This window comes from Zootoca vivipara, chromosome 10 (genome assembly GCF_965207765.1).
Source record: "Zootoca vivipara chromosome 10, rZooViv2.hap1.1, whole genome shotgun sequence".
In the NCBI taxonomy this organism is placed as follows: Eukaryota; Metazoa; Chordata; class Lepidosauria; order Squamata; family Lacertidae; genus Zootoca; species Zootoca vivipara.
The window spans coordinates 11,681,389-11,694,551 of NC_142593.1; the positions used below are offsets into that span (position 1 = coordinate 11,681,389).

A 13,163-nucleotide genomic window follows, 5' to 3' on the forward strand; every position below is an offset into this window, starting at 1 on the left:
TTAGCAAATGTCAGATGGTTTCTGGCAAAAGTTCAGCAAACTTACCATTTCCAATCTGGATTTATTTATTTAATGAATTAATCTTGCTCAGCTTATGATTGAGAACAACCAAATTGCTTTTTTAAAAAATCAGATACTTTTGAGCATGCGGGGTCTGTTCTTCAGTGGATTCAAGAGTTTTTGCTTTTCTTTCACATTATCAAGGGTCAGATCTAGTAACAAACACACAGCCTTTGACCAGTTTTGACCAATGCTTGTACGTACTTGTCCCAATATAAAAAGTGATTATTGACACTGAATATATTTGAGCCACTTTTACTTCTAAGTTTGCCAGTAGAACAATAAAAATCTGACTTGTTGGAGAAAATTGATAACATTTGCAGAACCAAGGAAATACTGTTTGCAACATTATTATTATTTTTTTGAAGCATGTGTGTCGCTTTGACCCCTAAAAATAAATCATCTTTGTTCTTTCCTGAAATGGATTACCCTATTTTCACCTCTGAAGCTGAAAACAGTTTTTAATCACGTACACTACCAAGTGAAAAGTGTCTGGCTATTCCTGAAACATGAGTCTGAAGTTGTCTGAGTCTTCTATACTTATGTGAGTTATGTCACAAAGCTAATCATTCCCAGGATACAAACATTCAAGCTAATGAAAAACTTCTTGTGCAAGCAGGAGCATAATATTGCATAATGCTTTCTAAAACGTGTTATGTGATCAGAGCACACGGCTGCATAATATATATATAAAATTGTGTTGACCTTTCCCAAGACAGAACTGGAAACATGTGATGTGCTGCTCTTGCCAACTGTTGCTTATTGACAATAATTAAGCTTGATGATATGAAGGAGAAACTTGTCTTCTTTTCAAGTCTTACAAAGGAGCTTTGAAGTTCTTACTTTCTGCCATAGTAAACATAAAACCGTGGCCAAGTTGGCTGGGCTGTATTACTGTTGTCCATTAGGAATGTCTCCCATTAAAGCTGGAATCAAATATGCAGTTCAAGTGGTTCCTGGCATTTGTGTGAGAGAAAACACATGCATTTTTACAAGAGCGCTCGAGGAGCCAAACGAGTATAAAGGTCAGAGGAACAAATGCCGCCAAAGGAATGCATGGGACATCAAATCTCAGCACATAACAATGGCATCTGAAGGTCTTGAGCAATAACGTGAGCGAGAAGCTCTTACTTAATCTCCTACCAGTATTACCGAAAAGAACATTTGCGAAACCTTTCAGACAAGCATGCTATAATTATAAGAAATATAAAGGCTCCCCCCCCCCCCGGCAGAAGACAATTCTGCACAAATACCTGAGCAGACATGGCCTAATTAGAAAGCAAAGAAAGCAATGTTGTTTTTTTCTAAATGTCAGTGAACAATCTCAAAACCAACACAGCAGTAGTTCAGCAGTTCTCAAACTCCCCCCCCCCTCCCCATCACAGACCACTTGAAAATTGCTAAGGGTCTCCGCAGACCACTTAATGATTTTTCTGCCTGTTTTAACAACTGGAATGCACTGTGCTAGATGTCGTAAGATTTTAATTGTATTTTAATTGGTTATTTTAGGTCTTATACATTGTATCTGATTGCGTCATAGTTTGAATTCCATAGAATTTGAGTTGTAACACAACAAAACACAAAACAACAAAAGGAATAAAAAATGCAATTTTAAATCAATGTGAATATTCTTTAACTACAAATTCGCAGACATGCCGTGGGCTACTTGCATGAAGCTAAGAAATATGCAGAAATCTGAATCATTGATTGACATACCTTTACGGCCTTTGACTATTGCCCCAAGACTGTATCAGTTTGTTTTTATGAACAGTTGAAATCAGGGAAACTGTCCCATTGGAATGGATAGACACACACTTATGATTAGATTGCAAACTGTATACACCAGGTTTTCACACACATATACCAGAATGCTGAGGCAGACTCAGCACAATGAGCCTCCAAGCCAATATTGGTAAGTTAAAGTGTTTGGTCACAGAAAAGAGCATAGATATACTAGGCATAATGAAAATTTGGTGGAATGGAGACAACCCAGTGGAAAATTGTTCTCTCTGGACACAAACTCTAAAGGGGGGGGACAGGGAAAAGGATATTAAGAGGTGGTGTTACTCTGTACATCAAAGAGAACATATTACTGAGGAGGTGATACTGGGAATGAGTAATTTAGTACGGAAGAACTACTGTGGTCTCCCTGACCAAAAGGCTCAAAGTGATCTTGGAATGAGGAATCAATTAAATTGCAGCATCTCTCAGCAATTCTGCAAAATATATACCTGGTACTGTATTGGCCCGAATATAAGCCACACCCCGCCAATAAGCTGCACCTTCAAAAGTCATAGGGGAACAGAAAAAAGGACAATACCTGAATATAAGCCACTAACTTAAATTTGGGTTACAGGCTGCGGTTGGTAGAATTGTAACTCCAAGCCAATCTAAGCCTTTGATTTTGCAAGTACACAAAAGTTACTGTACAATCGCTAAAATTGCAAATCGCTATTTAATTGCTACAATTCCACAGGCACTCACACTCATAAATGGCAAATGAACAGTCAAGCTCGCAAATCAGCATTTTACCGTATGTCTGTTTCAGCAGGGATATCGTAAAAGCCACTTTTTGTGAGGTCGCGAATTTAAGCCACTCTTTAACTTTTCATGGTCAGAATTTGGGGGGGGGTGCGCCCCCCACCTTCTTTTTGTCCTGTCTGGTGTGTTTGTGTGTCTGTTATCAAGTGTGAGTTTGTGATGTCTTGGGGTGAAGTATTATATACAGTCAAACCTTGGTTGTCAAATGTAACCCGTTCCGAAACCGTTCGGCTTCTGAAACGTTTGGCAACCGAGGCGCGGCTTCCGATTGCTTGCAAGAGCTTCTTGCAGTCAAGCGGGAGCCGCGTCAAGATATCTGGGTTCTGAAAAAAACGTTCGAAAACCGGAAGATTTACTTCTGGTTTTCGGCGTTCAGGAGCTGAAATGTACGATAATGGAGGTGTTCGGGACCCGAGTTTTGACTGTAATGATCTGTGAACATGCGTAGATGTGCATTAAGGGGAACAGTTACAGAGCTGTGACTTCATATTGTAACTTGAAGAAACTTATAAACAGCAAAAAAAGAAGAGTTAGTGGTTAACAACCCATGTGCAGATTCTGTTGTTGTTTAGTCGTTTAGTCGTGTCCGACTCATCGTGACTCCATGGACCAGAGCACGCCAGGTACTCCTGTCTTCCACTGCCTCCCGCAGTTTGGTCATACTCAGATTCTACTTGAGACTATTTATTTCAATGGGGGATTTTAGAATGCACTATAAAATTATGTATTACGGGAATATTCACTTTAAGGCAGTGGTGTCCAAAGTTTTTTCAAAGAGGGCCAGATTTGATGAAGTGAAGGGCCGTGAGGGCCAACCAAAGTTCAGGATTAGCCTCCTGAAATGGACTGCTTTAAGGAGCTGGCTTCAACTCAAAGATTCAGCTATAGGAGCACAAGTTACTTCTGCTTCTGCAAAGGAATTGCCCCACTCCCCCACCCCATTTAACCTCCACCTCTGAAATTGTCTGAAGATCAGTGTCTACAAATGTGCGAGAAGAGAATCAGTACCAAGCGCATTCCATTCATAGAACAGGATCACTGGATCTGAAGTACCATTTACAAACATGATTTTCATGCCAAAAGGCTAATCACACCTATTCTTCACGGTGAATGAGATACCAAAATAAAGGGAGATATACACAAGTTACTACTGTCTGGTGTGCACAGGCAAAAGATGAGAAGACAGAAATAAAATTTAATAAATACAATGACCTGGAAACACTGAAATCCAATAGCTGAATAAGAAAGCAGGCAACGTGTTCTTATGACGAGAAGCACCTCCTCCAATTATAGAGTTTTATGAAAAAGGTTGCTAGCAATGTTACTAATAATTCAATATGGATGTGATTTGATATAATTTCATCCCCTTTAATATAATATGAATTTTCTGTGTGGTTTTTCCTCTGAAACTAGTTTCAGTAAGTACTACAATCTTTTTATACTCAGCAACAATCAGAATTAACAAAGGCAACAAGCAAATACAAAGAAATGGACAGGAGGTAGTTATGTACCGGAAAAAGGCAATTTCCCCTGAGAAAAATAAATGTAATGGACAAATAATTTCCTTATATTAAAATCAGTAATAATTACAAACACAAGTGTTCTGACAATGCCCAAAAGTTTCACTTTATCTAATCAATATTTTGACATCCTACCAGTAATCTTGATGAAATAAGCAGAGACATTCCACACAGAATTTACATTATTTCTGCATCAATTAGACAGGCTCAGTCCCACTTAAGTGAATGTACTTAAGTGTGCATAACTGAATGTAGGATCATATTAAATTACAACTTGCACATTAAGAATAGCATTTCAAAAATTTTAGAGACAAAACAAAAATGGAGCTTTGTTTAACTGTCAGGAACTGCTCCAATTTTTACTTTAGAAACTATAACGCATGAAATGATCTTCCTAGCAGATTTATCAGCCAACAAAATGATAAACCCACTGTACCATATATAATCAATGTTCATATAGCTATATAGTTGAAGGTTAATTTTAATGAGCTCATGCATTTCATATTGATCAGCTCTTTTACCACCATACAGCTAAAATGTAACCACATGCGTGCCATGTTACTTTAACAGCAGACAATGCCACATGATAAGTTTATTTGAAAAACTTGAAATAAGTCATGTTAATAAATTAAATCTTATTCTAGAACGTAAGAATTACACAACGGGGGCAGTAGTAGTCTCACTCCAAAGACTTAGCATTCAACTTTGGGTATCGGCCAAACAGTTTCAAACCAATGCTCGGAGGCAGTGGTTTAACTGATCTGGTTAAAAAAAGGATAAAACTGAATCCAGAGGAAGTTCTCTTAACTAGTGTTCTGAATAAGATTAGCAGCATAAAGTGCCCATGGATTCTATTTCCCTCCTTGGGAAGCAGGTGTTACTCAGGAGCAGCTTTTATCGCCTTTATCTGTCTACGAAGGCTACACCCTTTCCTGTAGAGAGAGATTTGGACGTACCAATCTGTGCTTTCATAACCTCTAGAGCAGTCTACTTATGTGTGGCTTGGATTGTCTTGTTCGTTCATCTAGCACAAAATGCCACTAACGGCTCCTGTTGGATACAGGGCGGCAGGAACGTTAATTCATCCTATTCTACAGCAACTGCACTGGCTGTTAGCTTCCTGGCTCAATTCAAGCAGCGAGTTATTCCCTGTGAAATCTTCAATACCCTGGGACAATATTCTCTGAATACAAATTCTCCCCATGTTAACCCAGTTCGTATATAATATGGTCTCTAAGTCAGACCCTGCTCTAAATACCCCTCATGCTCCCAAGATTAGAGAACAACTCTTCTGAAGAGATCTGAAGTGATATAGTTCTTACAGCTTTTCAGAGAGGACACAAAACTGACCTGCTCCAAACACTGAGAGATGTTGAGCGGGCATTTCTAGTTCTGTGCCTGCTGCTATTGAGTAACTTTTAAAAAGGATGTCATTAGCTGAGACTTTTTATTAGTAGCAGCAGCATTGTTTACGAAGTGAGATACAAACAGTCCATGTTGAACCTTAAGTTCTAAATATATTTGAACTTAGGCACCTTCCTATGTACGGTGCTAGGTGTTACATTATTATAAGACGGTCTTTAGCAGGTTTCTAATATATATTTGTAGATATATGTTTCACCACCAGTTACTTTCTAATGCAGAGCAACTTTGGAAATAGCAGAAATCAAATATCGCAGCCCTTTCGTATTTGGACTTTTCCGTGTCATATGTGAGAATGCATACAGCGATGTTTTTGTGGGTTTTGATGACAAGGAATACATTTGTAAACATTAAATAGGGTTTAATGATATACATTTTTAAAGGAAACGTTTCTAATGAATATGCCATTCCTGTCCAATTCTCATATTTACCAAATAGTGCAGATCCTGATTATCTCAGGAAATGGGACAACCTTCCCACCAGTTCATGGACATGAATAAGTTTAAAGATTAATGATTTGCAATGGGTCTATTCTGAGTAGGACTTAGTTGAACAGAACCCCAAATGTAGAAATGATTTCTACAATGCTGCAAAAGAACTGTTTTTCGCAATTTTCATTTCCCCCTTAGCTTATTTCATGTAGAACATCAATTGAAATGTGCTTCCACATGACACTTAGCTATGGCCCTATGAAAACCTTCTGTTGGCTAGAGTAGACATGTTTACTATCAGGCTATAACAGTGGTCATGATTTTTGTGTATGTATAAGACAGTCCTTACAAATATTTTAACATTATTCTATGAGGTTCTTTATTCTACACTGACAATATTCATGCATGCGCACTGCTAGCCAAAAAGTAGCTCCAAGGTGGATTGGGCATCAGGTGTGAAAATGCCCCATTTCATGACCTATGTTGTGTTGCACTCAAATAGCTCTGGGAGGAAATCTAAGTTCAGTCTATTTTATTATTAAAATTGGATTAAAGCTGAACTTTAGCACAATGGTATTAATATAGCAAATCACCCTTTTACAACTGTGCAACACCACAATAAAGTTTCCAAATGGATTTCATATACCAGCAAAATATATGAACAGCTGTTTACCCAGTTGCTTTGCCTCATCCATTCAGCTAACTCTATACATTCAAGTAGAGAACAAGCACAGTATTTTTGATCTAAAGATTCATTTAGAAACTTTATGCAGTCCATTTCACACGTTTAGATGTGCAGAATTTCAAATTTTTTGTCCCAACAGCAGAAGACTTGTACATCTGATGTTCTCTTAAGCTTTGTCTGCATTAGGCATTCAATATATTTATCTGATGAGGAATGCAATTCAAATATATGGAATAAAGTGCTGTATAACTCAATGACCTCAAAAATACACACAGAAGTTTTGAGAAACTGTTAAGGGTAAATATGCATCTGAATACATTATAGATCAAAGTATGGGTGGTTAACATTTACTTTCCTGGTTGCGATATTCCAGGTTCTGAGGCAAAAAAAAAAAAACCAGTTGAAAAGTCTTTCCTGTAGTATGTGTATTTCATTTGTTTTTCTAAAGGCGTATGTGTTGTTGTTTTTCTATTCTCCCTTGTAGCGAGGGGGTCTTTTTTCTTTAAAAGCAAGAAGACCTTCAATTCTGTCTTTTGTTGGAATAGTCTAGAATGAACAAAAATCATTCTCAGTGCCCACATTTAAAGTTAAGTCTCATTTTCATGCACCTTCACCCTCTAGAGCTGTCAAGTTCAATTCATAATATACATACAGAAAGCTAAGGAAACCTGCAGCTGTTACAAATCAATCACAATTCTCTGTAGTCACTCTTTTGCTGATCTAAACCAGTGGAAGGGCTAGCACATTGAGAGCAGTTTCCAATATGCTCTTTCTACACTAAGATTATCCTGATGGAAGGAACATGTAAACACTTATTTTGCCATAAGCATGAAGGTTGAGAAATGGATTCCTAAATCAGGTACCTGCTGCAAAGTTATGAACTTTCATACTGCATCTGACTGTGAATTTTCCCAGGCTTGACACAGAATGAGTTTACCTAAAAGAAGCTGAATTTGACTCAACCCAAAGTTAGCCTCATTACTAAGCTCAATTTGGGGGTAAATCTGCATGCATGGTGAAGGTGACAATGCCTGACTGCTATGGAATGGAAGAAGAACTCTGGCCGAGAAGCTTCAGCTCATGGCTGAAGTAAGCCTGAATGTATGTATATTCTAGGGGTGCGCTCTGGCCAAAAAAAAATCAGATCTGTATCTGTCACTTTAGAATGCAGCCAAAGTCGCTGTGTGCTCGGTCTATATTCCAAGTCGCTCTGTGCTCTGTCAGATTCAAGTCATATTTTACATAAGAAGCACCTTATGTAAAATATAAGATAAAAGTTCCGTTTCCCACCATGGAGAACAAAAAAACAACTATGACATTTTCCCCTTCTGACATATGTGGGTGGAATTTGCAGGCACTCCAGAATAGATTAAACCTGCCAAATGCATCAATTTTCATGGTGTGAGAGTAGGGCTCTTGTGCCTTTGACCAGAAAGAAATTCAACTGTTTTAAGCTTTTTCTAGTACAGAATGTTTCACCTACATACACTCTGTCAGATGGCTTGTTACTTGTGTGTGACTCTTGATTTATTTTTGGCCTCCACCCCACCTGGCCATGCAAATTTGGTGGATGTCTAGGCCCAGAAAATCCTGGTGACCATGCTACCTGGGGCTAATGGAAGTAGCATGTCCAGCAACATTTGAGGTGCACCATGTTGCCCAACCCAGCTTTAGTAACTTATGGGAATATTTACCATTCGTTTTAACAGGGAGACACTAAGTGTGTGATGCATCCATTCAGCATAATGTATAAACAATGTATCTATTATTCTCACAAAAATATTGAATGCTTGACAGATATTTCCAGATCTGCATTAACAAACATTAGCACTACCAAGAGTAAAAGTAAGCTTTATATTAGGCCTATGATAATGAAAATGCAGGTCACTGATTACTTACATTTAGAAATGGAGAAATACTTATAATCTTTGACACAGGTGGGGTGTTTTTGTTTTGTTTTGGAGGTTTTTTTGGCATAAATTTGAGGTACATACCTGAGCGTAACAAGCTTCCTCAATTGCTAAACCAGTCAGCAGATCCACCTATGAAACCGATACATGAGATATTTACACCATAATCACTGCTGGAGACATCTAAAAAACGAATTCTCAGAAAAAAGTAACTATCTATGTTAAGTCTGCAAGTTCTTCATATTCTGTCAACTTAAGTTGCCAATCCTCTTTAGTTGGGACCTCGCTCACTTTCCATTTTGGGGCCAACAAAACACAGGCACAGTTGTTGCATACATAAATAACTTTTCCTGACACCCAGGAATTTCAGTCTGGGTTATCCCCAACAAAAATGAGTCTGGTTAAAACTGAAGGCTGAAAACATGTGATGGTGAGATAGCTGCATGTCGAAATTTGCTGCCAATCCCCAGCGTATGTGTGTGCAGGTCAGAATTAAAGTTGCTGCGAAGTGAGGGCAGTGAGGAACGCCAAAACCTTCTATTACAATGTACGTCAGAGACAATAAGCAACCCCCGCCAAAGAAAAATGATGGGAGAAGCAGTTTCAAAGGAAATGTTTGGCATACTTCCCTACCACTAATGCACTTGAAACAATTTTCCCCCATCTGCTTTAACCAACATCAAGATTGGGTTTGTGTCACATCTACTTTACCCCGTAATATAACTTTAAGATTCCAAAGTTTGCTCCCCCCTTTCATTCTGTGTCATGTCTATAATGCAAGCATGAGATCGGAGATCATCTTGCTTTTTATTTATCTGGAAGCTGTTCTGGAAGCCTTTTTTTTTTTTGCTGAAGAGCTGGGTAAAATAAATGTTTTAAATGACTGAACTGAGATAGCAGGCACAAACATGTTCTTTTACCTCCATTCCTTGATTGATGGCCAGTTTTGCAACTCTCATTGCTATGGGTCCCTAAAATTAAAAATATATTTAATTTAGTTTTCCACATACAAAGGAGGATATGTAATGAAATAAAAATAGCTTAATGACTCACTTTAGCATTCTCAGAATCTGATAGTAGTATTGATTACTGTGAGAAGAGCCAGATTTTCACTACTCTGCTAGACATCTTGGAAAACACCACAGAACACAAGCACATTTTGGGGTAAGTGTTTGGGACCTCATAATTTTGGCATGCTGAGCTCAACAGTTCTATGTACTGGTTGTGTCTGCCGCCCAAGGAAGTGCTTTTTATATCTCATGCCAGAGCACTGTATGAGGAAAATGAAACTAAATCCAAATATGATGTTCTGCCTGAAGGATAGTTTACACAAGCTCTTGAAAACATAAGAGCTGTAAGAACTGCTATCAGACATACCAATTTAACATTGCACAAACTCTTCAATTAGTGTTTCCACAATGATTATAATATATATAGCTTAACACTCCTTCAGTAGTATTTGAAAACCGGCCTAGAGGTTGGCAATTGGATGTGACTGCACTCTCTTTGAAAAATCAAGTACAGTGGTACCTTGGTTCTTGAATTTAATCCGTTCTGGGAGTCCATTCGACTCCCTAAACCATTCAAAAACCAAGGCATGGTTTCTGATGGGCTGCAGGAGCTTCCTGCACAAATCGGAAGCTTCGGAAGCTGCGTCGGACGTTCAGCTTCCGAAAAACCTTCACAAACCGGAACACTCACTTCTGGATTTGTGGCGTTCAGGAGTCAATTTGTTCAGGAGCCAAGCCGTTCGACTACCAAGGTACCACTGTACTCAGCTTCAGAGTTCTTCTGGACTCAGCACCATTGGTGGACGCTGGTGACTACAAATGCCTTTTACTATGGGATATGACTCTAACTAGAAAAGGGGGAGGACTTTGCCTCAAATACTCATGCCCAGCTTACCTGCAAACATGACTACTGTATTGTGCTTTATGTGGGGCTACCTTTAAATACACTTCCTTTGGTATAGAACACAGCCAGCTGAAGGCTTTGCAAGGCAAAGTGTTCGGTTCATTGGTTACCTGTTCACTTTGGAGCCCAATTTCACATACTGGCATTGTTGGTCAAATACCTGATTGGCACCTGATAACCTACCTGTCATCACTGCAAATTAGATCAGTAGGCACAAGAGACAGAACCTTTTGTATGGTGGCCCAGTATCTGTGGAATTCCTCCCAGGAACTTTATGTTTGACTCCTGAAGGCTGATGGACTCTGAAGGCTTTTCAATTTTGACGTGTTTTTAGATAGGGCAGGAAATTAAGTTGCTGCTGTTAAAGTGTTTAATTCGTTTGGATTCTTAAACTGGACTAGTCTGTATTTTATGCTGCTAGTTAAGCTCAAACACATACTGTTTTGTATTTTGTATTTGAGTTGCTTTTATCATACAGCTTGTGAGTTATGAGGCTATTTACTCTGAAAAGTGGCATAAATATCCTGAAATTTAAAAAAGTAAGTGAAAGTTTATTAAGTTTTAAAGCCAAAGAGTCTACCAGCTCATAATTTACAAGTGTTATTAATCATTTCTATTATCTCGTAACTATCTTTCTTATTCTGGTTACAGTTAGTGCATAACATTCTATGAATCTCAAACTTCATTCTCACATAATTTCGCCCAATGTCTTCTTTCCATACATGATCTGAGCTATTTTTTGATCAAGTGGGCATGTTCCATGCCGTAACCTCCTATTTTCAGTTACTTTCAGCATACCCTAGCATGGTGCACTGCGTGCCTTCTTAGATTGCACAAGTTTGCCACGATAGCAAAGTTTCATTAAACACTATCAGACAGGAAAGAGCATAAAGCAAGCCACAGATTTGGAAATTACTTCCTACAACCAGCATTAGCCGGACTCAAGTGTAACTGCTTGTCTCAGTGGGACAAAAGCTGTTAGATGTACTCATTACAGATCCAGGTTATTCTACAAATGCTTTTGAGTACACTGGTTGATTGATACAGTTGGACAAATACAGCAAACAATGGCTTGGTTTGCACATCATGGTAAGCCAAACTATGGTTATTCGAACCCGCAAACTTACATGCTCCCAGGGAGAAGCTTGCAGCCACTTTGCTCGTCCAATTTTTACTCCCATGACATGCTAAGTGGTTTGGTTCAGCATGCTGTTTTTAACCTCGGCTTGTGGCTCTCTGCTCGCTAACCACAAGCTATAGATCAAAACAGGTTAGGACCGAATTGGACAAACAAAAGAAACTGGGAAATGTTGGTATACTATCAAATGAACCCTTTACTTTGCTTTCAGCATTGGCAAAGCATTACTAAGGTAACGTAAAGAGCAAATATCATGATTTGAATTGTGAATGGGATGTATATAGTGGAAAACAACTGGTGGATATAGCAAAATTGATAATCCAGAGGAATCTTAAAATGTGCTCTCTTGAGTCGTGAATTATAGAATAATTTTCAACCACAATGCCATTCTGTACAGCAAGACCAGAAAGTAACGAAATCGACAATTCATTATAAATATGTATAAAATACATTTTTTAAAGAATATGTAAAGCTACATACCTAAACACATTTACATGCATACAAATCCCATCAGTTAATGGAATTTGCTTGTGTTTAGAATTTGAGCCTCCAATTACAAAGTGCCTGTTCAATACTTTTTGTTCATGCAGAGAATCTGTAGATTTTAGTTTGGAAAACTGAATAGGAAATTCTAGAGACAAAGAAATAACAAAAAATTGCCATAGTGAGAATTCTACTGACAGCCTCATAGAAACAAACACGGCTAGGCATGGATAACATGGATGGAAGGTTTAAACATAACAATTATATTTAAAATTTAGCCTTAATTAATATTTGTAAAAGTTACAACAAACAAAAATATATGGATTTAAAACACAGGTATAATAATGGCAGAAGGAGGAAATGCTTAAGAAGGTTCTCAATTAGTACCATGAGGAACTGGTAAATATGGGGTTTGACTTCTATTTGTTTAATATTCATGGTATTTAATTATAGTTTGTAGCAATCACGTTTTTAGCTTTTCCCCAGTTCTTTTCTCCACTCCACTTCAATGAAAAGTAATTGATCATTTAAACAACTCTCTCAATTTGGATTGTACCTGAGGTAAAAATTCTCTTGCCAGAGCTAACGCCTTTCTATAGGCAGCATCTCCTGCGTCATTCTGTTCCACGGCGTGACTGACCAATCCTATTGATTTTGCTTCTTCACCATCAACAACACGTGCAGAAAAGATAAGTTCTTTTGCCAAAGACACTCCAATTGTGCGTGGTAGCCTTTGCGTCCCTCCTGTGGTTTAGGAAAAACAAGAAAGGAAGTGCAAATGTTGATTCTGCAGTAATTTAGCTTAACCAAGTATTGCCACTAACAAACATTTATACCCCACATCAGCCACTATAAGGGTTATCAGAACGGCTTACGATAATAAAAAGGAACCCAGCTACACATTACACTCAACTGGCCAAACTTCACCCGTCCACTTTCACTGGCCAATAGGTCTGCTCTCAGATTTCCAAAAATACTTAAAATATACAAGAATCTGTGAAACAGGCACAGCTTGCAGTCCTAGACCATTGTTACCTATACAGGAACAACAAATTGAAA

General features: G+C 38.3%; 1 protein-coding gene across 2 annotated transcripts in view; it reads right to left on the reverse strand.

Moving 5' to 3' along the window:
• Positions 1–3,776: 3,776 nt before the first annotated feature.
• The window catches only part of AUH (AU RNA binding methylglutaconyl-CoA hydratase), a 29,055-nt gene continuing 19,668 nt past the window's right edge, over positions 3,777–13,163 (reverse strand). Inside the window, exons 7-11 of one of the 2 annotated variants that reach the window (XR_009558313.2) lie at positions 12,661–12,848; positions 12,102–12,252; positions 9,490–9,540; positions 8,654–8,701; positions 3,777–7,205 (exon numbers count right to left, since the gene is read on the reverse strand). Coding sequence is in view for 1 of the 2 variants with exons in the window: in XM_035100283.3 (XP_034956174.2) it covers positions 7,128–7,205; positions 8,654–8,701; positions 9,490–9,540; positions 12,661–12,848 (365 nt within the window). In the remaining variant the exon portion in view is untranslated. The remainder of the gene's footprint in view (positions 7,206–8,653; positions 8,702–9,489; positions 9,541–12,101; positions 12,253–12,660; positions 12,849–13,163) is intronic. The other variant, XM_035100283.3, reaches the window with a different exon arrangement.